This window comes from Ovis aries, chromosome 5, assembly GCF_016772045.2.
Source record: "Ovis aries strain OAR_USU_Benz2616 breed Rambouillet chromosome 5, ARS-UI_Ramb_v3.0, whole genome shotgun sequence".
Taxonomy (NCBI): Eukaryota; Metazoa; Chordata; class Mammalia; order Artiodactyla; family Bovidae; genus Ovis; species Ovis aries.
Window position 1 is genome coordinate 14,066,134 of NC_056058.1, and position 27,200 is coordinate 14,093,333.

At 57.3% G+C, this 27,200-nt stretch overlaps 2 protein-coding genes across 10 annotated transcripts in view; one reads left to right on the plus strand and one right to left on the minus strand.

Annotated features, from left to right (window-relative positions):
- Positions 1 to 14,681, plus strand: part of ARHGEF18 (Rho/Rac guanine nucleotide exchange factor 18) — a 98,121-nt gene extending 83,440 nt beyond the window's left edge. For 5 of the 6 annotated variants that reach the window (XM_027969700.2, XM_060415504.1, XM_042249985.1 and 2 more), the window contains 14 exons: positions 123 to 240; positions 1,108 to 1,356; positions 3,116 to 3,192; positions 4,503 to 4,681; positions 5,662 to 5,753; positions 7,998 to 8,180; positions 9,279 to 9,368; positions 9,652 to 9,776; positions 10,419 to 10,475; positions 10,573 to 10,620; positions 10,737 to 11,207; positions 11,579 to 11,897; positions 12,542 to 12,658; positions 12,744 to 14,681. In XM_027969700.2, the coding sequence (XP_027825501.1) occupies positions 123 to 240; positions 1,108 to 1,356; positions 3,116 to 3,192; positions 4,503 to 4,681; positions 5,662 to 5,753; positions 7,998 to 8,180; positions 9,279 to 9,368; positions 9,652 to 9,776; positions 10,419 to 10,475; positions 10,573 to 10,620; positions 10,737 to 11,207; positions 11,579 to 11,897; positions 12,542 to 12,658; positions 12,744 to 12,898 (2,280 nt within the window). In that variant the 3' untranslated portion in view covers positions 12,899 to 14,681. The remainder of the gene's footprint in view (positions 1 to 122; positions 241 to 1,107; positions 1,357 to 3,115; positions 3,193 to 4,502; positions 4,682 to 5,661; positions 5,754 to 7,997; positions 8,181 to 9,278; positions 9,369 to 9,651; positions 9,777 to 10,418; positions 10,476 to 10,572; positions 10,621 to 10,736; positions 11,208 to 11,578; positions 11,898 to 12,541; positions 12,659 to 12,743) is intronic. The other variant, XM_042249984.2, reaches the window with a different exon arrangement.
- Positions 14,682 to 16,390: 1,709 nt separating this feature from the next.
- PEX11G (peroxisomal biogenesis factor 11 gamma) lies at positions 16,391 to 26,406 on the minus strand. 4 transcript variants are annotated; one of them, XM_027969708.3, is made up of 6 exons: positions 25,926 to 26,021; positions 25,335 to 25,431; positions 23,846 to 24,034; positions 21,263 to 21,441; positions 17,511 to 17,573; positions 16,391 to 16,972 (listed from the first exon to the last, which is right to left on the minus strand). In XM_027969708.3, exons 3-6 carry the CDS (start codon positions 23,912 to 23,914, stop codon positions 16,741 to 16,743), a joined length of 543 nt encoding a protein of 180 aa, XP_027825509.2. In that variant the 5' UTR covers positions 23,915 to 24,034; positions 25,335 to 25,431; positions 25,926 to 26,021; the 3' UTR covers positions 16,391 to 16,740. The 4 variants fall into 4 exon arrangements, with proteins under 4 accessions (XP_027825509.2, XP_027825510.2, XP_014951335.3 ...); XM_027969709.3 differs by lacking the exons at positions 25,335 to 25,431; positions 25,926 to 26,021 and adding an exon at positions 26,285 to 26,406; XM_015095849.4 differs by lacking the exon at positions 25,335 to 25,431.
- Positions 26,407 to 27,200: the final 794 nt, after the last annotated feature.

The following is a 27,200-nucleotide window of genomic DNA, read 5'->3' on the forward strand; positions in this document are numbered from 1 at the left end:
TTTCTATCAGTTGCACCCATGAACTGATAAAGGAAAGGGTCCCCAGCCCCCCATGTCCTACCGTGAACAATTTGGCAGGAAACATGTCCGCACGGCATGGCTTTGTCTTCTCCGTTTCACAGAGAATCGGCAACTTCTCCATCGTGAGGCGGCTCGGTGTGCAGGAATGTATCCTCCTGGTCACCCAACGCATCACCAAGTACCCCGTGCTGGTGGAGCGAATTATCCAGAATACAGAAGGTATGCCAGCCCTCCTGCCTTGCCTGTCCATGCTGGGTGGGGAGGAGGGTCTCGGTCTCCCCACCCCCTATCCTAATGGTGGATTAGACAATCTACTCTGCAATCTGTCCTGGATTCAGCCGGGCTCAGCGATCATTAATTGAGCTCCCACCTTGTAGACTCTACCCTCCCAGTGGCTGGGATTTCCAGCTTGAGAAACACAGGGTGTTTGGTCTCCCCTGCCTGCACCCCCCCCCTTCAGTTCCTGCACAGTCTCGGCTAGAACAGTCCCCAGTCAGTATTGGAGAGTCAGTGGAAGGGTGCAAGCTGTGTTCTGGCTAAGGTCACTCTTGGGGGACCTCTGTGTCACATGCCTGGTGCCATGGAGGGCAGAGAAGATGAGCATGTAGCCCAGCCCAGGGTTCTCAGAGGCCAGGGCAGTCCTGACCACACCTCCCTTGTTTTCTCCAGGGGATTTGGGCAGTGGGAGGATGCAGGAGTCCCGCTGCCCTCAGAGTGGGCAGAGCCAGCCCTTGGTGATGGTTGGGGGACGGTGGTGGGAGTCTTTTATGGAGAGCTGGAGGGCAGGGGAAGGCTGGTTACCCAGGAGTGGCCAGCAGGGCTGGGCAGGGCCGTTTTAATCACTTGACTTGCGCCTCAGCCTCTACATTCAACAAACGCTCTGTCTTGGTGTCAGCCAGGCACTAGGCTGTTACCTTTACTTAGAAGAAGTGTTTACCTCTCAGGAAACTTGAGCTGGAAGGTGACTCTTGAGGCCTCTCTGAGCCGTGGCCTTGGGAGACACCTCCTTGACCCCATAGCCCGCCTGCCTCTGTCACGTTTGTGGATGCAGACCAAGGAAAACGCTAACTCTGCTATGTGTGGTAGCTGGCTCCGAGGACCACAGAGACCTGACCCAGGCCCTGAACCTCATCAAAGACATCATCTCACAAGTGGACGCCAGGGTCAGCGAGTGTGAGAAGGGCCAGCGCCTCAGGGAGATCGCCGGGAAGATGGACCTCAAGTCCTCCAGCAAGCTCAAAAATGGGCTGACCTTCCGCAAGGAGGACATGCTGCAGAGGCAGCTCCACCTGGAGGGCACCCTCTGCTGGAAGACCACCTCCGGGCGCCTGAAAGGTAAAGCCCTGCCCCAGCCGCCTCTGCTGAGCGCCGCCACGGAGCGGTCAGTGCCATCCTGGATCAGTGGCACCATCTTGGCTTGGTGGATATCATCCTGGGTTGGTGGTACCATATTAGAGTAGTGGGTGCCATCTTGTATCAGTGGCGCCATCTTGGAGTGGTGGGTGCCATCTTGGATCAATGGCACCATCTTGGAGTGACGGGTGCCATCTTGGATCAGTGTTACCACCTTGGAGTGGTGGATGTCATCTTCAACTGGTGGGTGCCATCTTGGATTGGTGGTGCCATCTTGGAGTGGTGGGTGCCATCTTGGATCAGTGTTACTACCTTGGAGTGGTGGATGTTGTCTTCAAGTGGTGGGTGCCATCTTGGATTGGTGGCGCCATCTTGGAGTGGTGGGTGCCATCTTGGATCAGTGTTACTACCTTGGAGTGGTGGATGTTGTCTTCAAGTGGTGGGTGCCATCTTGGATTGGTGGCACCATCTTGGAGTGATGGCTGCCATCTTGGATCAAGGTTACCGCCTTGGAGTGGTGGGTGTAATGTTCGAGTGGTGGATGCTGTCTTAGATCAGTGGCACCATTTTGGACTGGTGGGTGCCAGCTGACACAGAGCCACCACTTTACGGCTAAAGAAAGGCTATATACTGAGTTGGGAGGAGTGCAGAATCAGAGCAGGAGCGAGCTGGAGGTGGCTGCAGGGGTGCCCCCGTCTCCAGTGATGGAGGTGGTATGGTGCACACAGCAAGGGCCGCCAGGTAAAGAGGGCACAGCAAGTCACCGACTCCTGAGCAGAAACCCAGCATATCATGGCCCCCTGATTCAGCAGGGAGTCAGGGTTCTAAACAACAGTAACAGGCCCCAGTGGGGGTAGAGGATGCCACCTGGGTGTCCCCCCTGCTGCTTGGGGCAAGCTCCAAGCCCTCCTTTCGAGATCTGCTGTGCAGTTCCAAACCAGAGCTCGCTCAGGGCTCATCCCTGAGTGTCCTGTCCATTCCATGAGCCTCTGCAAACACCCATCGCCTTTGGCCTCAGCATCTGTAAAGATCTCTGGGGAAGTGTCACAGGTGGCCAGACGACAGGAAGTGTCTGTTCTCCACGTGAGTGGGTGAGCAGCGAGAAGATACGGTTTACAGCTGAGACCCCCTATGTGCCCAGCACCAAGGCAGGTGGCCGAGGCCCTACCCCCTTGGGGCTCCAGTCAGTGGACAGACAGAAGTAAACCGGAAAACAGTGAAAAGCTCAGTACGTGCTTCAGAGGAACCCCGCAGGCTTCAGTGCAGGAGAATTCCGTAAGGGGAGGGTATCTAACTTGGGTGTGGTGTCCTGAGCAAGCTCCCCGAGGAGGCGGTGTCTTCATTTCCCACAGCGCTAGTGCCGCGGTTAGAGACACAGCTTGGGATTCACAACCCCGTGTACCAGCTCTGCCGGGCGGTCACCTCACGATGTCCCCAGAGGGACAGGGCTCCAAGCCTGCCACCACCAGGAAGCTCGGGCGCCTGGGGACGAGAGTATATCCGTGACAGGAGGCAGGATGCAAGGGTCCAGGGGGTTCGCTGTTAAATGTTGAAACCAGGAGAGGGGAGGGGAGGGGTCAAGTTGAAGCTGAGACACCCCCCAACACCGGGCTCCTGCAGAAGCATCATAGCACCTACTTAGCGCCACAGGGCTGAAGCCACGTGGGCTTCTGTCTGCCTGGCGGAATCCACACGGCCACAGGGACCCTGAAAGACATATCCTTTCATGCTCTCCCTTTAGACGTCCTCGCAGTCCTGTTGACAGACGTGCTGCTGCTGCTCCAAGAAAAGGATCAGAAATACGTCTTTGCATCCGTGGTACGTGTCCTGTCCCTTCACTGCTCGAAACCTGCCCATGCGGAGGCGGCCGAGCGGCAGGAGCAGCCAGGGGGCTGCCTCAGTGCTGGGGCAGGGGGTGGCCCAAGAGCACGGTGGCTAGGGAAGCACACCCATTGGTACCCTGTCATCCCAGGCCCTCCCAAGGCCGGGAGGTGCCAGCAAGGCAGGAGCAGACTTTGCCAAAACCAAGTCCCATGCAGTGGCCTGAGGGGGCCTCAGGGTCATACCAAGGCTGCCCGGTCACCCCGAGGACGTGGCTCAGGCAGCCGCCATCCTGTGAGCTGTGGCTGCATTGGCCGCATGGCCCACTGGTCCTAGAACAGCCACACTGCAGGAGCTCCCCGCTGGGGAGGACGTGGAGTCAGTCTGGGGTCCATCCACCCCACCTGGCTCTCATCTACCAGAGTCGGCCTCCTCCCCCTCTCGCCTGGGTTACCTGTGAATACCCACTGCTGAGTCCCCCTGGAGAGGAAGAGGGACTTTGTCACTCAACTCTGGAGTCTCATCCCTTTCCCAGAGACTTAAACTGGCTTCTCAAGAAGTTTCCAGAAGTGGGTAGCGCTGTCACGCCCTTGACCCCAGCAAGCACCATGCGTGCCGTGTGTTCATTCCCACGAGGGCGACACCACGTCTGCTGCTCCCCAAGTCCCCCACCTGGCCACCCTCTGTGTGTGCCTGGATCCTGATCATCACCTCTGCTCAGAAAGACCCCAGTCCTGTTGGGTCAGGGCCACCCCCCTCAGCCCTCACTTCAACTTAATCACCCCTTTAACGACACTGTCTCCATGTACCATCGTGTTTTCTGAGATTAGGACCTCGGCATATGGATTTCACTAGGGTCAGTGGCGGCTGGAGACCAATTCAGCCCATAACAACCAGTTACAAGCGTGCCTTTTACTGGTCAGTCAGAGCACTGCCTCTTGGGGGATGCCCAGAGATTAGGAATACTGCTTGGCTCTGATTGTTTGGGGCACAGGTTTGGGAGGAAGATGTGTTTGTTACCATCGACCACCAGCTGTTATATTGCTGAGTTTTGTATAGCATACATGCATTAGCGATCATAAAACATCTTTTAAGCACATTGAACAGACACATGAAAAATGATGTGAGGATATCATCAGCATAGTGCCTTTTTCCCCCTAGATGGCAAAACCTTCCTGCCTTGAATTGGAGGATAAGCGGGGTGCACGCCCCTACCCCGTCCCCTTCCCCTCCAGCTCGCGGTTCCACAGCCGTGGGGCAGCAGCAGGTACAGGGTCACCCTCCCTGTTCCCCTCCCACTCGTGCAGGACTCCAAGCGCCCCGTCATCTCGCTGCAAAAGCTCATCGTGAGGGAGGTAGCCAACGAGGAGAAAGCCATGTTTCTGATCAGCGCCTCCCTGCGCGGGCCCGAGATGTACGAGATCTACACCAGCTCCAAGGAAGACAGGAACACCTGGATGGCCCACATCCGGAGGGCCGTGGAGAGGTGAGGGGCCGGGTGGGCCTTCCCATCCCACGGCTGCACCCTCAGCTGTGTTGTCATTTCTCAGCCACTCAGTCCTGTACGACTCTTAACGACCCCCTGGACTACAGCCCACCAGGCTCCTCTGTCCGTGGGACTTCCCAGGCAAGCATACTGGAGTGGGCTGCCATTTCCTCCTCCAGGGCATCCTCCTGACCCAGGGACTGAACCTGCATCTCCTGCATTAGCAGGCGGGTTCTTTACCACTGAGCCACCAGGGAAGCCCTTGGCTTCGGCAGCTGGCGAATTGGCAGAGGCCTAGAAGTGGCCGTGGGGGCGCCGGGGTCGCTGGCAGGCGGGAGACCCCTGTGCTTCTCCCCTCCCCCTCATTCCACCTCGGTGCTCTGTCCGTCCCTTCCTCTGAGGGCAGACAGCCCGCCCCGCTGGGCTCCTTCCGACGTGACTGACGGTGCGTGTCCCTGGGACAGGGAAGGAGGGCTGGCAGCCCTAGTCTTCCGCATCGGTGGGCTGGCCCCCTCCCACGAAGCGGGCTGTTCTTCCCCCGCCAACCCCAGACCCCAGCCCTGTGGCTCCGTGTGATGCCTGGCTCATGGTCCTCAGATGGGGCCCGGGGTCTGGCTCCCATGCCCAACCTGCTGCCTCTCTTTATACCCAGGAGCTTCCCTTCGTCTGCTCGGCCTCCCCCTCAGTGCTCAGCTTCAGCTCTGCTGGGCTGGCAGCCTCCCGTGCCTGGGAGGCCCCAGGGAATGAATTGCCCCAAATAGTGTCCAGGGGTTTAAAACCTGTGGCCGGTTGTTTCCCAGCACTTGGAGACTGGATGCGTGCTGATGGCTGTGTCTCCCCCTCAAGGCTGGCCGTTAACAAGCTACTCTCTCAGCACATCAGAGATGCTTTTTCCAGTGGCTTCTCCAGGTGGACCTCTGCCAGCTCAGAGGCAGCCAGTCCCTGGGGTGCGCTCACCCATCCGTCCCCTCTCCCTACAGCTGCCCAGACGAGGAGGAAGGGCCCTTCAGCGAGGCCGAAGAGGAAAAGAAGGTGGTCGAGACGCGTGCTGTGAGGCTGAGGGACTTCCAAGGTGAGGGGGGAGGGAGTCAGTCCGGCCTCCACACCCATGGCCCAGCCCTCACCTGGTGACACGGCCCTGGGAGCCCTCCGGGGCCCAGTGGTGGCCCTTCCCTCCTGTCCCATGAGGGCTGGCCATGGAGCGGGTCACTGCCCACACATCCAGGGCTTGAACTGTGGGGTGGCCCGTGCCCTGGGGCAGTGATCTTCCAGGGAGCGTGTGGGAAAGGGATGGGGGGCTCTGGGGTTCCTCCTGGGGTCCTTGCTCAGGAAGGGACTCGACGTGTATCCCACGTCAAGTGTGTCGTACCCTCCGGGTCCCTGTAAGAGCTGGGACCCCCGTGGCCTCCTCCTGAAGTCGAGTGGATTCAGGCCATCCTGGTTTTGCAACCAGCCACACCGGCTTCCTCTTCCATCTGGATATTTTGTTAACTATGTTATCAAACTGTATTTCACATACCACACAGGTCACCCATTCCTAATGTGCCATGCAGTGGCTTTTAGTCTATAACAAAAGGTGGTGCAACTGTCCGGACAGTTTCAGGCTGTTTTCATCACCCCAAAAAGAAACCCCATCCCCATTAGCCATCATTCCCATTCTTTCTCCACCCCTAGACCCTGGGAACCTCTGTCCTACTGTCTGTGAATTTAGCTATTCCAGACATCTCTTATCAACGGGGACATTTGTCCCTTTGTGACGGGTTTATCTCATTGCATGATGTTTTCAAGGTTCATCTGTGCAACAGACTCTTTCCTTTTTTAAAGCTGAATAACATTCCATCTTAGAGCTGGGCCACATCGCGCTTATTCTCCTCCCCAGTTTTCACAGCTTCCTGTGCAGTTTCAGCGAGGTCATTGCCAAGAATAAGTCCAAGTACTTTGTGATCTCAGTCAACTCCCCTCTTCTCCCTTTCTTATCATGATCTTTATATTCAACTTAGATAACAGGGAGCAGTAAGCACCTAAAATTAGGTAGTGCGTATTTTATTTCTCTGTGTGGGGAGAGGTGCACGTTTGAGGGTATTCAGGAATAAAATTATTCAAAAGAAAGGGGAAATCCCCATGACCCCTTGCTAAGTATCATGCTAACATAGTGTTTATTTCACCGCCTCCTCACTCTTGTATTCCTGCCGAAGGGTAATAAAGTACAGGCCTTGCCCAGACACATCTCCACAGACATCCAGGAATGTCTCGTCACCCATTCCTGACGAGTCGTGGTGAATTAGAAATCGGTATCTTCTTCACTGAACTCTTCTTTCCCATCTTGGACCGAAAGCCAATCTCATCTTTCACACTGGAAGGTCAGGGACCCTCCCATCAAAGCTAGGATCGAGACAGGGCCCCCACCACCACCATCACCACCGTTAGTATCTCCACCCTGGACTTTCCGACCAGGGTAATAATGGGAAGACACAGAAGTAAGAGATCACAGTTGCGGAGATTCCCTTGTGGTCCAGTGGTTAGGACTGCACACTTTCACTGCCAAAAGCACAGGTTCAATCCCTGGTCGGGGAACTAAGCTTCCACAAGCCATTCTGCACAGCCAAAAAAGAAAATAGAAAAGAAAAAATCACAATTGGAAGGGAGGGGGCAGAATTATTTTTTGCAGGTGACAGGATTATCTGCCTAGGAAATCTGATAGAATCAACTGGAAAACTATTGGAAATGGTAAGAGAACTAAATAATTTAGCTAAATAGGATATGTACATATATATATATTTATACCAGCAGTCACGTGAGAAAGTCTAGTGAAATAAATCGTAGTCACAGCAGCAAAAAAAGCTATAGGGACTTCCCTGGTGGTTCAGTGGTTAAGACTCCACACTTCGTTGCAGGGGACTCGGGTTGATATCCCTGGTCAGGGAACTAAGATCCCCCATGCTGTGAAATGTGGTCAGAAATAAAAATTTTAAAAGTATAAAACCCAGAGACTTGTAAGAAGGCTTTCAAGATTAGAAAACTAAGTCTTTAAAGGCTCTCCATTTGTCCCAAACTAATCAATTTAGTCTGCTATGCTCCCCCACACACACACTCCCACCATGTTTGATCTTTTTATAATTGAGGGAAGCAAGCAGGAGGCAGGGCCACACCCTTGCCTGTCTCTCGGGAATTCTGGATGAAGGGAGTGGTCCAGGACAGGATGAGGGTCAACAGGAACACCGGAGGCCCTCCTGGCCCAGCAAGGCATCATGACAGCCGGTTCCTGGGGGAAACCACCCCAGAGGAGGCTGACCACCACTTCACGGCCACTTTGCAGAGCGACTGAACAGGAAAGACCAGCAGATCGCCCAGAGCCTGAGCGAGAAGCAGCAGATCTACCTGGAGATGGCCGAGATGAGCGGGCTTGAGGACCTCGCCCTGTCTCGGCTCCTCTTCCGGGGAGGGGACCCCCCCGAGAACCTGCAGGGCGAGCTGATTCTCAAGTCAGCCATGAGTGAGAGTGAGTAGCCATCAGCCCACCCCTGCAGCCCACCCTCATCCTTCCTGGGGCCTCCCAGGGGACCCCAGGCTGGCGCACAGCCCTGTGTGGCCTACAAGCCACCCCATCCCCGCGTGCTTCTGCCCGCTTCCGTTCTGTTAGAGCTGGAAGGTCCCTGGACCAGTCGGGTGCCAGCCCCTCGCTGCAGACTCAAAGCACCATCTCACATTCACTCAATAAACACTCCCAGTGCCTGCCGAGCTCCAGGCCCCATGCTGGGCAGGGGGGATCTCAAATTGACTGAGATGGTTCCTCTTCTTTCTGATAAGTGGATCACTGATGCTCTCCCCAGAAAAAGACACACATACAAGTTTGGTGGGTCATTTTAGGGGCTCCTGGTCCCCGGAGCTGAGGGGTGCTGGCCAATAAGCGGCCTGCTTCCCAGAGCCATCAGAGTCCTTATGGAGCCCCTAGCATCTTCCACGCGGCTGCTGAGTCCTGTGCCAGGCCAGGGGGTTTGCCGGGCATGATGGCGCTTGTCCAATCTGACAGCACAGCCAGGGCTGCTCTTCCATCGGTCGGCAAGATAGACACGGCTCTGCCCTCCAGAACTTTCCATCAGAGTGAAGAGAACAGGCGGGAAGGGTCCCACGTGGACTCTCAGTCTTGCTCCCTCCAGCCAAGCTGCCATCTCCCATGTCTCTAGTCACCACTGTTCTGGGCCCTGAAAGCCCTCGTGTCTGGTGCCTCAGCCTAGAATACCCTCCCCACCTCCTCACCTGGCCAAAGTTTGTGTGTCCTCAAGCACCTTGTGTGACCACCCCTGCCCCCCCCCAAGGCCACCTCCTGTGTCTCCTGCCTGTGTGACCGTCAGCCCACAGGTAGTGGCCATGCTGAGTTCCCTCCCAGACCCCCCACCTCCCACCCCACGGTCCCCTGAGATCCCACATCTCCTATAGATTGGCGCGTCCTAGGCGCAGCACCTGTGCGGGGGGTGCCCAGGGTAGGGGGTAACCGACACCCCGTGAGGCCTCTGCCTGGGTCCCTGAATGTGGCTCTGAATGCCCAGGGCAGAGCCATAGGGTGACTCGGCTCCCCTCCGTCCCCTTCCTTCCGCAGTCGAAGACATCCAGAGTTTCATCTGCAGGCGGCTGGGCAACGCCTATGGCCAGGGAGAAGACGGGGGCAGTGCAGGGAGCCCAGGCAAGGGTAAATGATGCTGCCGCCTTCTGGGGACCCCGGAGCTCGGCGACCACGGGAGGGCGTGCCTTTCCCCGGCCTCTCGGTGTTTGCTCTTCAACATCTCTCTGCTGCCTCCTTCGACCTTCTGTAAACAGCAGGGTCAGATTTCTGGAACTTCCCAGGGCTTGTCAGTCATGTTCTGACAGCAGTACCCAGGCCCAGGTTCCCTACCCAGCCAGGGGATGAGGTGGGGCCGGGAGCAGGGCAGGTGGGACCCGAGGCAGCTCGCACGCCTGGTTTGGTGTTTCAGACGGCAGTCTTCAGAAGAACGTGTGCAGCAGTGACCTCAGCCCCCGAGACCGGCAGGGCCTGGTGAGCAGCCTGGACCTGAGGCCTGGAGACACCCAGGGGGCCCCCGAGGAAGCCTCCAAGGTGGTACGTTGCCTCCTTGGGATGTGCCTGAGCTCAGTACAGAGTCAGCCCCTGTCCTTATAATTATCCTCTGAGGCCAAACAGCCTGTGCTTGGTTTGTCTGGTTTTTCCCTCTTGGGGCAAATAGCAGCCAGTGCTGCCCTGCTCGGCAGTGACGAATAGTTAATGTGCAAATGGACGTGTGGGTTCCTCCTGCAGGCCCCAGGAAGGGTGAGGTGGGAGGCCGCACAGGAGGGAGGCAGTGGGGGGACCCGCTCAGGGCAGTGGCCTCATCAGTAGGTGAGAGGTACTAGGTGGGGACCACCAGCTGTCAGTCTACACAGGTGTCCACCTTCCACGGATGTGACGTCACTGGCTGTTCCTCTCTTTGGCTCCCGAGGCCCACCCTTGCCAAGCACTGGTCTCAGAGTACCAGCTCTGGGCTCCTCAGACCCTCAGACATGATGGGCCCACATCCCCACACCCTTCTACCTCCCAGGAACCACCCTTCGGCCTCAATTCTCCAGACACCAAGGCTGGCACAAGTCAGATGAGCAGTGGGGGGAGCCGGTCGCATGCTAAGGGGATGTCTCATCAATAATAAGTGGGTCCCACTCAGGTCGGATTGGTCTTTAAAAGCTCTCTCTGTTGATGCTGTCTCCCCAGGCAGAGTCACCAGGTGCAGACCCTGGCCCCCACCCACCCGCGGTCCTGGAGTTGGAGGTAAGTGAAGGCTTGTGTGTCCGCGTCCCCACACCCACTCCCTGGGACCTGGCGGGGCTTCCTGCAGCGCCCAGTGGCCCTGTCCCTCTCTCCACAGCTCGTCCAGCGGATCCAGACGCTGTCCCAGCTGCTCCTCAGCCTCCAGGTACCGGGCCTTTGGGGAGCCGTGGGCCACATGTGCCCTCCTCCTTCAGGTTGAGGCTGGGGGCTAGGGGACAGCCAGGGTCTTCCTAAAGCTGGCCTTCCCCTCCCCTCCCCCAGGTGGTCATCGCCCAACAGGACAGCTACGTGGAGATTCAGAAAGCAGCCATCCAGGAGCGCGAGAAGCAGTTCCGGCTGCAGTCGACACGCGGGAACCTGCTGCTGGAGCAGGAGCGGCAGCGCAACTTTGAGAAGCAGCGGGAGGAGCTGGCGGGCGTGCAGAAGCTGCAGGGCCAGCTGCGGCTGGAGCAGCAACGCTGGGAGCGCGAGCGGGAGCAGCAGCGCCGGGAGCTGGACCAGGCCTCCGCGCGGCTACAGCAGCGTGAGAGTGAGTTGCTGCGGCTGCAGGAGCGGCTGAACCAGGAGCGCGAGGAGCTGGAGCGCCAGCGCCAGGCCTACCAGCACGACCTGGAGCGGCTGCGCGAGGCCCAGCGCGCCGTGGAGCGGGAGCGCGAGCGCCTGGAGGTGCTGCGCCGGCTCAAGAAGCAGAATACAGCGCCCGGGGCGCTGCCGCCGGAGGCACTGGCGGAGGTGAGTGCCGGCCTCAGGGTGCCTGTGCCTGAGAGCCTGAGTGTGCACGTGCGTAGGTGGGTGCGTGCCTGCGTTTTCCCGACAAGGGAGGAATGTTGACTGCATCAGGCCTACACCAGGCTCTATGCCCAGATGGGACCCTCCGAGCTAAGAGGCTTCAGTTAAGTTGCACCTGGCCTGGGAGGTGGGCAAGTATGCCAGGTCCATCCAGCCTCCAAAACCCCACCCCTACGCTGGAGCCTGCAAAGTGTGGGCGGGGCTGGTGCATGGCACCCTGCTGATCCGCAGGGCGCAGGCCCTCCTCGGCACCCCAAGAAGGGCTTCCAGCAGGAAACAACAGTGCTGGGACCTGTCCTCTGTGGCTTTTTCAGACCCAGCCTCTAAGCCACACTCCCAGCTTCAATGGGAACGGGCTGGATGGATCCATGACCCTGACCAAAGCACCAGGGCCCCGACCCAACTCGCTGGTGTCCAGTGCGGGGTCCGAGTACGCCGAGCGCCCCGAGGTAGCCCGCAGGGACAGCGCCCCGGCCAAGAGCGACGTGCCCATCCAGCTGCTGAGTGCCACCAACCAGATCCAGAGGCAGGCAGCTGTGCAGCAGCAGATTCCCACCAAGTTGGCAGCCTCCACCAAGGGCGGAAAGGACAAGGGAGGCAAGAACCGGGGCTCCCAGCGCTGGGACAGCTCGGGTGAGTTTGGGCTTCCTGGCACCCCCCTTCCCTCCCCTCACCTGGTGCCCTTCTGGCCCCTTACCTCCGGACCAGACACCGGCAGGAAACCCCAGCTGGTGATGGAGCTGAGGCCTTCGCCACACACACAGCCACACATACAACCACCTACCTGCCCCCGGAGACTTCACAACTCAGTTCCTGTTCCCACCTTGGCTCCCAAAACTGGGATCAGACACAAGGGAGCACCTTGGTGATTCAGAAACGGGCCTCGGAAACCCTGGTGCAGAGGCGGGAAGTGTGCCAGTGACTGACGCTGCTTACTGCCCACTGAGTCCTTGCCCCAGAGTCAGTGTTCCCCAGTAGGAAGGCTCTGGGGCCCTCCTGGGGAACAGGGCCCGGGTCCCAGGACCCCTGGGCTGCAGCATCACAGAGCCTCTTGTCCGAAGATTGAATGAGTCCAGGGGCCCCTCTAGTTCGCCACGGGTGTCTGCTCTGGGTTTTGTCAGTGAATTCGGGGCCTGTTGTCTGAGCAGCGTCCCTCCCTGGGAACCGGCACTGGAGGAAGTGTGGACGAGGAGTGGGGTGAGGCCCTGGGCCGAGGTCCGAGTGCTCCGGCACTGGCAGTGAGACTGCAGACCTCAGTATTTTCCACCCTCTTTCAGCCTCGTTTGACCTGAGGCAGCCGCTGCTTCTCAACAAGCTCATGGGCAAAGAAGAGAACACCTCTCGGAACCGCCGCTCACTGAGTCCCGTCCTGCCCAGCTCCACGCCCCCCCAAGGTGAGCCAGCCCACCCAGCCTCCTACCCCCTGGCACCCACGGTGCCTGGCTGATGCTGACACCCACCACTCCATCTCTCTTCCAGACCCAAACCTCCCGGCCCCGACCCCAGGCCCAGCCGACGTCCCCACCGAGTCCCTCCACCTCAAGGCCTGGGGGTCATCCTTCCCACCCGGGGCCCCATCCTCCACACCAGTCAACAAGGAAGAAACCGGCAAGGAAGACGTCATCTTCTTCTAGGGGGCATGGCTCGGGGTGCAGACCCCTCCCTGCACCGCCCCCTCTTCATGCTCTGTGGCCCCTCCCCACCCCCAGCCCACCCTCTCCCCTTCCCAAGCAGGCCTCCTCTGACATCTGCCAGGACGGGGCAGGCAGGGCTAGCCTGCTGTCTTGAGGCTGCTCGCTCTGAATGATTAGCAGTGGTGCCTGGGCAACTTTGTAAACCTTTTTTCTTTAACATGAAAAGGAAAGTTTGTAATGGAAGGTTGAAGCAAAGCTAACCCACGGAGCTGCCATCTGCCATCATAGCGCCCCATTCCAGTAGAGGAGAGTTCCACTCCGGGCTGTCTTTCCAAGGTAGTGACCAGGGCCACCAGGAGACCCTGGAGCGAGCCACGATGGCACCAGAAGGGGCCCAGTGGGGTTGGCTCTGTCCACAGAATCCGGCCGAATTGACTTCTAAAGCAGAGACCCGAGTGGGTTCGTGGTGAACTTCTAGGCCAGGATGTGAGCCCACCCAGGGCTGGCACACAGTTCACCCAGGACAGAGGGCCACAGGGCAGGCAGGGTGGCTGAAGGGGTTGGCCAATGGCACGCCTGGTATGTCCTGCAGGTTCGGAAGTTCGTCCTGAAAGGGGCTGACCGGGAGGGGACAGACCACCGCTCATTTTAATCTGGTGGAGGTTTTTAAAGCCTACTCTTGTTGAAGTTGGTGCTTTCCCAAAGCGCCTCTCAGACTCAACGCCTGGGAAGCCAAGCCCAGGCCTTCCACCAGGGCTGGTGCGTGCCTGAGGGTCCCAGCCCCGGATGGAGAGTCCTCCTTCCCCGTGAGGTGGCCCCCAGCTGGCATCCCCAGTGGATGGGCAGATACTGGGGTGACAGAGCGGTGGGAGCAGAGCTTGGAAGGGACCAGTGTGGCCTGGGCAGTCACTGTTGGCAGCGAGTGCACAGACAGCTGCCTCACAGGCACCTCACGTCCAGTGAGCTGTCGCAGGTTGTCATCAGTCCCCCAGAGGAGGGTGAGGACCACCAGTCCAGCCTCATGGTGCAGCCGCAGGTGTTGGGGTGGTACCGCGAGTGACAGTGGGCACACCACATTCCAGCTCTGGCCAAGTGCAGGCTTGGGGCCAGGGAGCATTCCAGGCTTTTCCTGCAGCCCAGACTCCCCTGCAGAACCCCGTGTCCCACCAAGCATTGGTGGGAAGACAGAGTCTGGGGTGGAGCAGGAGCCTGGGCACCACGGCCAGCAGTGACAGGGAGCTGACAGCAGTCCTGGAGTGCTCCAGAGGAGCAGCGCCCCACCCGCCCCGGGACACGCCGGCCACCCATGCCGCACCTGCCACCACTGTGTTTGGTCCTGAGACGCATCGGAGCACTTTAGAAAAGCTGACTTCACATTCCTGTCCTGTCGTGGAGAGGACGTTCCTGGGCCCCGTGCCCCCACCCATGGGATCCTCTCTCACCCACCCAGGGGATTCCTGCAGGGCTAAGTTCGACGCCACATGGTGGGACTCGGCCAAGGAGGCTTCCAGGTGGTGCCTGCAGTGGGGCAGCACCATGGGCCCGTCCCACCAGGACCCCGAGGCCACCCCCAGGTACAGCCCAGTCTCGTTTGTAAAGTTAGGAGTTGAGCAAACATTCCTCCTTCCGTGGGGTCTGTGCACATCTTCGTTATTGTGACCATGACCTTAGTCAACCCGACGATCCTTTTTTACAGTGATAGCAGCATTTCCTCACTGGGGGTGATGTCTGAACCGCTCTAGAACTTAAGACCTGACTCTAGCAATAAACGTGTCTAAGGGGAGCTGACCGGAGTCACTTTCTTTGGGGTTTTGTTTTAGGATAACCTGCCCGAACTTCAGTGCTGCAGTCTGCATGGCGGGGGGCAGGGGCATTCAGACCCTCTGTTTTGCTAGGACCTTGGGGAGCCCTGGACACCAGGCCCAAGGCCTGCTTGATGACCAGGCTGTGATTCTCCACCTCTCCTGGGGGGGAGAGTGTAGGGAGGCAGGGACATGTCCCAGGCCAGTAACAGCCCTCACCCCCACCCCTACTTGGCATCAGCTCAGACTAGTGACAGGATGGAAACCACAGACAACCCAGGCCAGGCAGCCTGCTCTGGTCCCAGTGAGGAAGCCCCAGACCGTGATTCCACCTGGACAGTCAAGGCTGGAGGCAGTAGCAGTGCTGAGGTGGCTGTGGGGGCCCCCTGTCTCCTGCGCTGGCTGGGTCCCCACCCATTTAGGCTGCCCCCCCCCCCACCATGGTCCCGGGATGTCAGCCTCCTCGACAAGGGGGACTGTACTGGCTTCCAGACCTGTCAGTCTCCTTCCTCAAACGAGCCTAATTTGCCATACACGTGCTCCCCCACATCCCACGAAAAAGCTGTTGATGCCCCTGGGCTTGGTCCCCTGGAATCATCATCTTGCTTCACCCCAACCTATAACTGAGCTGCCAGCCCAGGGAAGGGCACCAGGCAGGGGACACAGCCACATGACTGGCAGTGCCAGCAGCTGTATCCCAGCCCTGCCACCCAGGCCCTCGGGGATGCCAGCCCCTGGGGTACCTGTGACCTGCCGTATCACACATGCAGGTGTTCGCGTGGTTCCCTGGCAAGCACGCTGCCTTGCAGGTGTTAACTCAGAGTCTTCAGACAGGCAGGTGCCACTCTGACCCCCACCCTAATCTCACAGGTCCCCTGGGTGCCTGGAAGGCAGAGGGAAGGGGGAGGGTGACCTGGCCCAGCCTCCTAACCCAGAGGGAGCCCCCCAGATGGACGGGGCAGGGGCTCAGCTGGAGGCCAGGTGGGGTCCTTGTGTCCTGTGAGATCCTGAGCAGCCCCACACCCCAGCTGTTGCCCACCACGTACCTTCTTTGTAAAAGAACAAAACATGGTTGAAACCACAGGCTTCAGGGCCTGTAAACAGGACCCTTCATTGGCTCTTCCAGGGGCCAGTGAGTGAGGGGCAGGCACAGGCCGCCCACCACCTGCCAGTATCACCTGAGGCCACACATGCACATGGCCTCTCAAACCCCAGACTGGAAACAAACTGATCCCTTCTTGCCCGCTGCGCTTTCACAAGCTGGGAGCCTCAGGCATCTCCAGTGATGATGCTCAGAGCCCTCGAAATGCCCTGAATGGACCACGGCAGCCCTGAGTCCACGCCGTGGCTATGAGATGCTTCGGCCACAACAGGCACCCCGTGATGCCTGGGAGCTTGAGACCCAGGCAGGACCTGGCAGAGGAGGCAGCATCCACAGCCAGCCAAGGGTGCCCAAGCCCGCGGGTTGGGAAGGAGGGACCGCTCTCTGTGGCTAAGCCTCGGGGTCAACAGGCTGCGTTTGCAGCATCGGAGGGAAAGGTGATGGGAGGTGGTGCTTCCCACTGCAGCTCCAGCCCACAGGCTGAACCCTAAATAAGACCCGGGGGTGCCCCCGACCGCTGGAGAGAGAGGGCGTGAGAATAAGCAGACAGAGACACAGGGCTTAGGAATCAGCTCACATCTGACCTGCTACCATCACCACCTCATTTAATTGGTCCTCACTTCACATTCCTCAGGCCCAACCTGGCTGCCCTGCTCTCCTTTATTGCACACAGGACTCTGGCCTGCCAGGGGCCAGTTCCTCTGCAAGTGAGTCTTCGGGGTCTTCCTGTTCCACCCCTACTGAGGCGGCACCTGGGGGACCTCAGCCCCCCAAGCCCACCCCTCTGGGGGCTGGTACCCCAGACTGCTCTGGTGTGTCCTCTAGCCACACCTTCCTCCCGGCACCTGGCCGTGATCTGCTGGATTAGAGACCCGCCCCTCCCGGGCAATCACGCTCCACAGGAAGGGCCCCTGTTGGGGTTCTGGCGCCCCTGTCCGTCAGGGGGTGGCATTGGCCTGGCCACCCGCCTGGACTGCCTGGTACACGCTGAGGAGCGACGAGAGGGTGCCCAGGAGGCCCACCAGCCACTGGGGGAAGCGGCCGGCCCACAGGACACCCGGGGGCAGCCAGTGCACTGCGTTGGCCAGGTCCGCCAGGTTGCTCAGGAGGGTCAGTACCTCCGAGCAGATCTGGGTCTCCACGGTCCTCCGCTTGCCCCGGGTCAGCCGGCTGTGGGAACAAAGGGCAAGGAGTGCTGGGGAGGGCGGAGGACCGGCAGGCTGCGACCATCACATCCACCAGAGGGAGCCCACAGTGGGAACCAGAGTCTCAGGTCCACGCGCGAGGGGAGGGGGAAAGAGGAGGGGTGAGCAGCTTCCGGGCCTGTGCTGGGCACCTGCTTTACCCTGCATTCTTTCCCAGGATGAGACAGTGACTGACCTTTGTCCTCAGGACACTGACTCCACCTTGGATCATCCTCCCAGACCCGGGCCCAGCCGTGAAGGCTCAGCCCTGGAGTCCCCAGCTCTGCCACTTCCTGCCTAGGGTCCCCCAGCTAGCCTCAGTTTCCCCATCTGTAAAAGAGCTCCCATCCCCCGGGGGGCCGCAGCAATGCCCCAGTACCTAGCACACATCAGCCCCCCACCCCCACCCAGCAGAGCCTGCACGCATGGAGCAGGGCAGTGACAGCACTTCCTTGACTGGGCAGACCCGCCGGGGACCCTGGCTTGCCGGAAGAAGTCTTCTAGAGGAACCGTGGACGACATACCTGGTGAAGGCTTCCGGGGGTTTCCTCAGCCTGTGTCTCAGCTTCAGGACCATCCACAGAGACCTGCAACACCACACAGGATGGGGTGGGAGCAGCTGGGTAGGGGGTCACCAGGTAAATGGGGTCTGGATGGGTGCAAAGCCTGTCCACTCCCTCCCTACACAGACACACCCTGGACACTGGCTGGGCCTGTCTGAAGGCAGTCTAGACAACCTTCTGGGTCCCCAGGGCTGGATCTGCAGGCTGGGGAAGCAGCCACCCGATGGGCATCCTCCAGTGCTCCCTCCAGCCTTTGCTCCCTGCAGCCTGGGCAGGTGACTCTCCAGCACCCTGGGGCCTTAGGAGCCCCTGGTCATGATGTTGCTCAGTTGTGTCCAGCTCTTTGTGACCCCATGGACTGCAGCACACCAGGCTTTTCTGTCCTTCAACAGCTCCTGGAGTTTGCTCAAACCTGTGTCCATTGAGTCATGATGAGCACACCCCAAAAGCTCCCCAGCCCCCATACCCTTGCTCACACCAAATACAGAGACACATGGGAAAACTAGCTGCTCTAAAATGAATGGAGGACTTCCCTGCCTGCCAGTGCTTGGGACTCGGGTTCAATCCCTGTTCCGGGAAGATTCCACATGCTGAGGGGCAGCCCAGCCCGTGAGCCAACTACTGAGCCCATGCGCTGAAACTACTGAAGCCTTTATAGCACCTAAAGCTCTTTCTCCACAAGAGAAGCCGCTGCAGTGAGAGGCCGACCACTGCAGCTAGAGTAGCCCCCACACAGCAACGAAGACCCAGTGCAGCCATAAATAAGGGAAATTTTACATAGATAAACAGCACCCAAAAAGGTATTTAATACAAAATAACATGAATGGAACAGGCAGAGCATATTCACCCTAAAAATAGGATTTTTAGGGCAGCGGAAATACTTCAGTGGTGGATACACGTTATCATATGTTTGTGCAAACTCAAAGTGCAACACAGAGCGTGACCCCTGATGTAAACCACGGACATGGGGTGTGTATGCCATGGTAGCGTTGGTTCATCGACTGACACATCGGGCCGTGGTGCCATGTGGATGGTGGGGAAGTCTGTGTGTGTGTGGTGGGTACCTGCAAAAACTCTGCTTCCAGTTCAGTTTTGCTGTGAACCTAAAACTGCTCTAAAAAATAGTCTATTTAAAAGAAAAAAAAAAATTAAGGGAACCAAAGCAGCCCTGAAAGCAGAAACGGGAAGTCTCTTGGGGCCGCAGGTCACAGGGCGGCCTCAGAAGAGGCTGTGGCCTCAGAGCACCCGGAGCCCACGGGGTGGGGGCGGTGCTGATGGAAAGACAGGGCCAGCTCCATAACAGCCGCCGAGGCTGTGAGGGGAGCCGACGTCGAAACGGAGCCGTGTCCCTGGACCAGGAGAGCAGAAACAAGTGAAAACATGTCAGCACGGTGTCCAAAACAAAGGCCGCCGGGACTGACACGTGCGCGCTGCCGCTGCCGCTGCCGCTCAGTCGTGTCCGACTCCGCGACTCATGGACGGCAGCCCGCCAGGCTCCTCTGTCCACGGGATTCTCCAGGCAAGAATACTGGAGTGGGCTGCCATGCTCTCCTCCAGGGGATCTTCCCGACCCAGGGATCAAACCTGCATCTCCTTCTTGGCAGGTGGATTCTTTACCACTGAGCCACCTGGGAAGCCCACTACTATATATGAAGTAGATAACTAATGAGAACCTCAGTTCAGTTCAGTTCAGTCGCTCAGTCGTGTCCGACTCTTTGCGACCCCATGAATCGCAGCACGCCAGGCCTGCCTGTCCATCACCATCTCCCGGAGTTCACTCCGACTCACGTCCATTGAGAACGTGCTGTACAGCTAAGGAACGCAGTGCTCTGCGGTAAATGGGAAGGAAATCCAGAACAGGGGGTCCATGTATAGACACGGCTGACTCACTCTGTGATACAGCAGACACTAATACAACATTTTAAAGCAACTAAACTCAAGAAAAAAAAAAGTTTTGTTTTTTAAATCAAACACTGGGGAAAATCGCCAAAGTATAAAGAGAGAGGGGCTCTGGGTTGGATAGCGGGTACCTGGAATCTTCCACTTTGGGGTCTGCTCATTTTCCAGACCATCTACAGTAAACATATCACTAGGGTGAGGGCGAGACAAGGGCTACTGGACATCAGTGTACGCCCAGGGACAAGGGACAGCAGATGAGGGCACTGGCCCCCCAACCTCGAGGTCAGGGGCTGCCCCACATCTCTTCAGGGATCTAAGAGGCCTTTGCCCCCAGGAAACAGGGGCACTGGAGGTCCTGCTTCGCCCATGCTGTCTGGGCCAGGGGTCTCTGAACAAACCTACTCAGCAAATTGGCAGAGGGGAAGAAACCATTAAAGTTTTAGAGACCTTGTGGTTTGTGGAAGCACGGAGCCAGTCTGGAAACTCCCGGCCACTTCGTCTGAGGTTTGCTGATGGCAATGCCAGCAGGACCTGGGGACCCGGGGAAAGGCAGCCACGCCAGCCACTTCTGTCCATGCGCCCCAAGTTATTTCCTTCTTCCCGGGTCTGGTAGGCACAGTCACGGGCCCCCGCCCCCAGAGATTCCCACATCCTAATCCCCAGGCCTATGATGTGAGTGTGTTCCCTTCCACAGCAAAAACGACTCTGCAGGCCTTCCCTGGTGGTGCAGTGGATAAAAGTCCACCTGGCAATGCATGAGACACAGGTTCGATCCCTGGTCTGGGACGATCCCACATGCCTCAGAGCAACTAAGCCCGTGCACCACAGCTACACAAGCTCTCATACCTAGAACCCCGGCTCTGCAACAAGAGAAGCCACCACACCTCAGAAGAGAAGCCTGCACACCACAACAAAGAAGGGCCTCCGCTCGTCACAACTAGAGAAAGCCCGAGCACAGCAACAAAGACCCAGCACAGCCAAAAATCAGCGCATAAATTTTTTCAAAAAGGAATTTGCAGATGGAATTGAGTTAAGGGTGTGGACACCAGAGATGATCTGGGGTGGGCGGTGTCATCACAGGGGTCCTCGAAGGAGGGAGGAGGCGGCTCAGAGTCAGAAAAGGAGTTGTGACAAGAGACGCAGAGGCTGCAGTGACGGACACGTTTCAAAGATGGAGGGAGGGGCTGCGAGCCGAGGAAGGCGGGCGCCTCTGGCAGCTGGGGGCTTCCCAGGTGGTGCCAGTGGTAAAGAACCTGCCTGCCAGTGCAGATGTAAGAGAGGCAGGTTTGATCCCTGGGTCGGGAAGATCCTCTGGAGGAAGCAGGGCACAGCAACCCACTCCAGGATTCTTGCCTGGAGAGTGCCATGGACAGAGGAGCCCGGCGGGCTACAGTCCTTAGAGTCGCACAGAGTTGGACACAACTGAAGCGACTTAGCACGCACACACGCACACTAGAAGCTGGGAAGGCCGAGAACAGACTCCCTCGGAGCCCCTAGGAGGAACACAGGCCTGCCCACGCCTGGATGTTAGCCCACTGAGAGCCATTTTGGACTTCTAACCTCCGAAACTGTTAAGATGATCGATTTGTGTTGCCAGAATCAGACACGACTGAGCGACTGAACTGAGAGCTGCCAAGTCTGTGGGAATCTATTTCAGCAGCTGCAGGGGATGGACACAATGAGGGATGACAAGAGGCGGAAAGGCAGGAGACGCCAAGACAGCCCCACCCCCGCCCCCTAGCCCACCTGCCCACCCGCCCAGGCGATGTCAGGGTCTCCCTTCCAGTCTCCTGATGGGCAGCAATGCTGCTTACCTAGCAACCCCCAGGAGCAGGGAGAGGCCCCAGAGGGTGGTGCTCAGTGTCCACCACCGGGCAGAGTCCACGTGGAGGATCTTGGCGTCGGCGGCCCAGGCGACATGCTCACAGGGGTAGTAGAGCTGGTCGGCCAGGTTGCTCAGGATGGACACGCAGCGGACAAACACATCCTCCTCCTGCAGGAATGGAAGAGAGTGGGGGCTCGGGCTGTACCAGGGGGCAGTCACAGGGCAAGGTCCAGCCAGGCAGGTTGTGGCTGGCACTGTGGGAGAAGAAAAGCCTGATTTCTCAGTGTGGTCACCTCTGCCCAGTAGAGCGGCTGGTCTCAACTCCACCGCGCTGTGGGATCCCTGCATGTGTGTGCTAAGCTGCTTCAGTCGTGTCCTCTTTGTGACCCCATGGACTGTAGCCCACCAGGCTCCTCAGTCTATGGGATTTCCCAGGCAAGAATACTGCAAGTGGGCTGCCATTTCCTTCTCAAGGGGCCCCTCCTGACCCAGGGATCAAACAGATGTCTCCTGCGTCTCCTGCATTGGTAGGAAGATTCTTTACCACTGCACCACCTGGGACACCTCAAGGGATGCCTGGGGAGCTTCACAAACCCCCACTCAGCCCCCAGTCCCAGGGGTTCTGCCTCACCAAGGCTGAGGTGGGCCCTGGCACCAGGATTTTTTTTTTTTTTTAAGTTCCCGGATGATTCCTGTGGAGGACAACCTGGGATGCCCTGCATCAGGGCATTCCTAGTTCCTGTGTATGGGTCTCAGGCTCAGGACCCTGAGTGGGGCAGGGGAGGGAGCCCCGCAGAGAACCCTGACCAGGCAGAGCAGCTGGCTGGCCTGCTGGGTTGCCACACACCCAGTGCCAGCTTGAAGCAGGCACAACGCTCACTGCAAGGCTTGGGTCACCTCCCCCCCAGATCAGACAGGGGCGAGCACCTAGCAAGGCAAGGCCTGTTGAGGCTGTAAGAGCCTTTCCCTGGGCCCCAGAGGCCCCCTCCAGGCCTCCAAGTTGGCCCGGTCCCTGTCCAAGTCCTTCACTTCCCTGCCTGTAACCGTGTCATCCTCGCTGCCTGCCGTACCCTTCCCCTCCTCTCTGTCTTCCCTGTCTAGCCCTCTCCTTCCTGTTAGCCGGCTGTGGTCCTGCCTCCCTCTGGGTGCTGAACCCCACTCCAGCTCCCCCATCCCATCTGGGACCTTCTGGGGTGTCCTGGCACACTTCATCCCTCTGTGAGGATGGGGCTCATTGCACCGGTGTTTTCTGAGAAGTTTCAAGACCTGGGGCCCTATGCTGGGGAAGAGGCAGGAGCAGAGGGCACTCAACCGAAGACGGTTCTTGTTCTGGCTAAGGGATATACGAGACGCAGAGAGCCCCCCCGCCACGTTGGGACTCAGGGGAGTCTTCACAGAGGAGATGGTTGGGGGGACAGTGCAGGGAACATGCCCTCATCAAAGAAGCTGGAGAGATGGGTGTCAACACAGGAGGAAGGCCCAGGAAAACCCTTGAGATTGGGGATAATCAGGCTGTGGGCACTGGGGCAGGATGGGGGTGCATCTGAGCAGGTGAGTCTGGAAGGAGAGCCCCCGGAGGGTTGGGGGAAAGGCAGGGCAGCCCAGGAAGGGGGCATAACTCAGCCCATCCCCTGGGAGAGCAAGATCACATTCCCTGCTGTCCCCTCCCCAGGTGAGGAGGGTCACTCTAGACCCACTGGTGACATGATGAGGTTCTGTTGTATCTGCAAGATCTTATAAATAATCTACGTGTCCAAGGGGGCTCGTTCAGTAAGTCACCATCCGGCTATACATGTGTACCCTGAGGCCCTAAAGAAGGAAGGAGCTTCTTTTGGTTTTTGTTTTTTTGCCAAGGCACATGGCTTGAGGGGATGTTAGTTCCCCAAATGGGGATTATACTCAGGCCCTCTGCAGTGAAGGGGCCTCTCAGGCAGCGCAGTGGTAAAGAATCTGCCTGCCAGTGCAGGAGATGCAAAAGATTCGGAGTAGATCCCTGGGCTGGGAAGATTCCCTGCAGGAGGAAATGGCAACCCACTCCAGTATTCTTGCCTGGAGAATCCCATGGACAGAGAAGCCTGGTGGGCTACAGAGAAGCCTGAGGATGCACTCTCCTGCGGCAGTGAAAGTGCTGAGTCCTAACTGCTGGACCACCAGGGAATTCCCAGAAGGAGCTTATTTTGGACTGATAGGGAATGACCTCCAAGTTGCACCATTCCATGAAAAAACAAGTGGCAGAAGAATGTAAATGTCATGTAACTATTAACGTAAGCAAAGCACAGGTGCAGGAAATCTCATGAAGGAAACACAAGAGGCTGATAGCAGTGGCTGCCTCCGAGGAGGAAAACTGGTGACCGAAGGGCCAGGAAGAAGACTTCTTAATTACAGTCTTTGGGAATGAGCTAATTTGTTTAACTGAAATTGAAACGAGAATGTCTAATTGTCTCAAAAGAAAAAAGTAAAATTGAAAGAATAATAAACTGCCCATATTGTTGCCTTTGTAAAGCCCAGTCCATAAGATGCCAACTTCCCAGGGTCCGCATCCCCTCCCTGGAGCCCCATGCAACCCCGTTACCTCTGCCCCCAGGCCGTACTGCTTAGTGTAGACAAACATGGCCGCATCATCAAAGAGTCGCAGGACCATCCTGCAGTGGCTGAGCTGGGAGGACAGTGCCAACAGGCGCGTCCCCACTTCTGACCTGGCAGGACATTGTTCCACCAGGACCCCGCCCACCAGCTGGCAGCAGTAACCCAGCGTTCGGATCTGTGGGAAACCAGAAGCAGTCAGTAGGATTGAGCCGATCACCCTTGACCTGGCCTCGGGCCTCGGGGGATCAAACAGGAGGAACTCTCAATCAAACTCCCAACAGAAAGTTGAAAGATATTTGTAGGTGGGATACATGGAGACACATGACATCATTGTGCAAAAGGCTCTGTGAGACTGGATTGACAGGTATACACTATTGATACTATGTGTAGAACAGATAACTGGTTGTGTTAGTCGCTCAGTCATGTCCAACTCTTCGAGACCCCATGGACTGCAGCCTGCCAGGCTCCTCTGTCCATGAGGATTCTCCAGGCAAGAATACTGGAGTGAGATGCCATTCCCTTCTGCACAGGATCTTCCCAACCTAGGGACTGAATCTTGATCTCCCACATTACAGACGGATTCTTTACCATCTGAGCCACTAGGGAAGCCCAAAACAGATAACTAATGAGAACCTACTGCATAGCTCAGGGAACTCGAGCCAGTTCTCTGTGGTGACCTGAATGAGAAGGAAGTCCCGGATGGAGGAGATATATGTATACGGATGGCTGATTCATTCTGCTGTATGGTAGAGACTAATACAACACTGTAAAGCAACTATATACTCCAATAAAAACCAAGCTTTAAAAGAAAAGGCACTGTGGAGACTCAGGGCGTGCTGGCTCATGTCACTGAGTGGCACAGTCTTTGGAGACACGTGATGGGGATCAGAAAAAAAAACCCATATCTTACCTCCTAGATCCTTTTCCCCAGCAGGCAGGAAGGCTATTTGCATCTACCTGGCTGGACCAAAGTCCGTGGCTGGGTTGTGACTTAGGAAGGTGAGCAGGCCTCAACCCAGTGAACAAAAGGCTAATTTGTTTGCCTTACTTTAGTGAGAAGGAACCCAGTGGTGATTCCGGAATCAGTGGGTGATCTGGAGCATGGTGAACAGGGTCTGCTTCCCCACCCTAACATCTTTATTTCATCTGCTTTTCAGAAGTTGCTTTTTCCTGTTGTTTTATATATTATTTTTACTTGGAATTCCTTTCTGCACCTTCGTAAGGGCAAAAACACTGCATTTTAAGTCCAGCTTTCTTGTTGTTTAGTCACCAAGTCGCCTCTGACTCTTGCAAACCCATGGACTGTAGCCCACCAGACTCCTCTGTCCATGGGATTTCCCAGGCAACAATCCTGGGGTGGGGTACCATTTCCTTCTCCAGGGAATTTAGAATCTGAATACTCAATCAGAGAGGATTTGCCTAGAACCTAAATGCCCAGCCACTGGTACATTCCCTGATACAACTGGAATGCCTACCTGTAAGAGATTGATTGGGACAAGCTCAGAGTCCGACCTCAGCGGCCTGGAAGGAACAATCTACATTCCCAATCTGAGTTGAGCGGAAGGTCAGAACCTAAACATCCAGCCACGGGGAAAGCAGTGCAAAATCTTATATTCCCATATTAGTTTTCGACAACCGAGGAACTAACTATAGTGGCTTAGTCTGATCCTAAATGTCCAAACATGGGTTTGTTTGGCATGGGAATGTCTGGCCAGGCCGAACTTGCCAGAGCAACCTAAGTGCCCAACTTCAGGGGATTTAGTCAGAACCCAAATGTCCAGCCCTAAGGGAGCCCTGCCACACCCCCAATTCTCATACGACATTGTTTGGGACCAGCTCCAGTGGTCCGGCTGGATTCAAATGCACAAACGTGAGGATCTGGCTGGTACTGTGAATGTCCAGTCGTTTGGGGTGGCAGGAAGAACCTACATGTCCACCGCTAGGGGACAGAGCATCTGCCCTGGAGGGATCCTGAGTGACCCCGCTCCCTCTCTGGCCTCAACGTCCCGGTCTCTGGGTTTTGGCCGGACTCCAGGACCTCTGGCCTCGCTCCTTCCCAGCCTCACCAGGCGATCGCGACCCCTATAGGACTCCAGCGCCGACGCCAGATCGCTCAGGGCCACCATAGCGACTCCGCCGTGACGACACCGTGACGCCAGTTCGCCGCGGCAGGGGCGGGCCCTGCGCAGTCCAGGCGGGGTGCGTTCCTGGGAGCTTTCTGCGCAGGCGCTGGCGCGACCCTTTGTCCGGGACTCTGCCCTTTGTCTGCTTCTGGGAGCGGTGAGGTTTGCGGCTTTGGGACCTCTACTTGTGGTTTCTCCTGGCCCTGTGCACCTAGGTGGACGGTCTGAGGTCGCTAACCATGTTTTCAAAGTTAACCAGTTACACACACGCACACATAAAGATTCCAAGCAAAAGCACCAACCTGTTTGCTGTGGTCCAAGAAGAAAGTTTTCTAATTTTTCTGCTTCACCCTTTCTGCTTTGTCGGCTTGTCTTTAGAGAGCATGGTTTGCTGTTATGTCCTGTAAGGCAGTTTTAAAAAGGGAACTTTGGGGAGTTCTCTGGTAGCCTAGTGGGTTGGGACGCTCTGCTTGGACTACAGGGGGCGCAGGTTCCATCTGTGTTTCCGCGTGCCTGAGTGCTCAGTCGTCCGACTCTGCGGACCCCATGGACTCCAGCCCGCCAGGCTCCTCTCTCCGTGGGATTTTCCGGGCAAGAATACTGGAGTGGGTTGCCATGGCCTCTTCCAGGGGATCTTGCCAACCCAGGGGTCAAACCCGCATCTCCTGCATCTCTTGCGTTGGGAGGCGGATTCTGTACCACTGAGCTACCTGGGAAGCCCAAGTTCCTGCGTTCGTGCATAAGTAAACTAGTCCCTTTAAAAAACGAAAAGAGAAATGCATGGAACCGGTCTAGAATAGACAGAAATCTGATAACTGGAATATCCCCGGAGGATAACTGGGTGGCTGATGTTGACTGAAATAAAAACGCACACCATGAGAGCTGTGTTATTCAGTTTTATTGGGGGGTTTACTGAGGACTATAACCCAAGAGGTCTCGGGAAGAGTTGAGCGGAAGGTCTGCACGTGTGTGATTTTGGAGATTATGTGTAATCACGCATCCCAGTGGAAAGTTGTTTCTGGTTACAAAGAGCAAATACTGCAGTTAATGATTTTAGTGCTTTTCTAAGTGTGGGAAGATCGACAAGAATCCACTCATAAATTTTTTTTTCTGAAAACATCTTCACTATCTAAAGACCTGTCCTGTCAATTTTCCCAGAGCAGAGAGCAGTGTTTCTGATCCTCCACCTGGAACTCTTTTCAGGGGGTGTTAAAGGTC

What these genes read in the sequence shown, in the direction of transcription:
- PEX11G (XM_015095849.4), bottom strand. Translation starts at nt 25,985, where the DNA reads ATGGTGGCCCTGAGCGATCTGGCGTCGGCGCTGGAGTCCTATAGGGGT. An exon ending in ATAGGGGTCGCGATCGCCTG is followed by an intron (nt 24,035 to 25,925) that starts GTGAGGCTGGGA and finishes GGTTTCCCACAG; the next exon opens with ATCCGAACGCTGGGTTACTG. An exon ending in CCCCCGGAAGCCTTCACCAG is followed by an intron (nt 16,973 to 17,510) that starts GTATGTCGTCCA and finishes TTGTTCCCACAG; the next exon opens with CCGGCTGACCCGGGGCAAGC.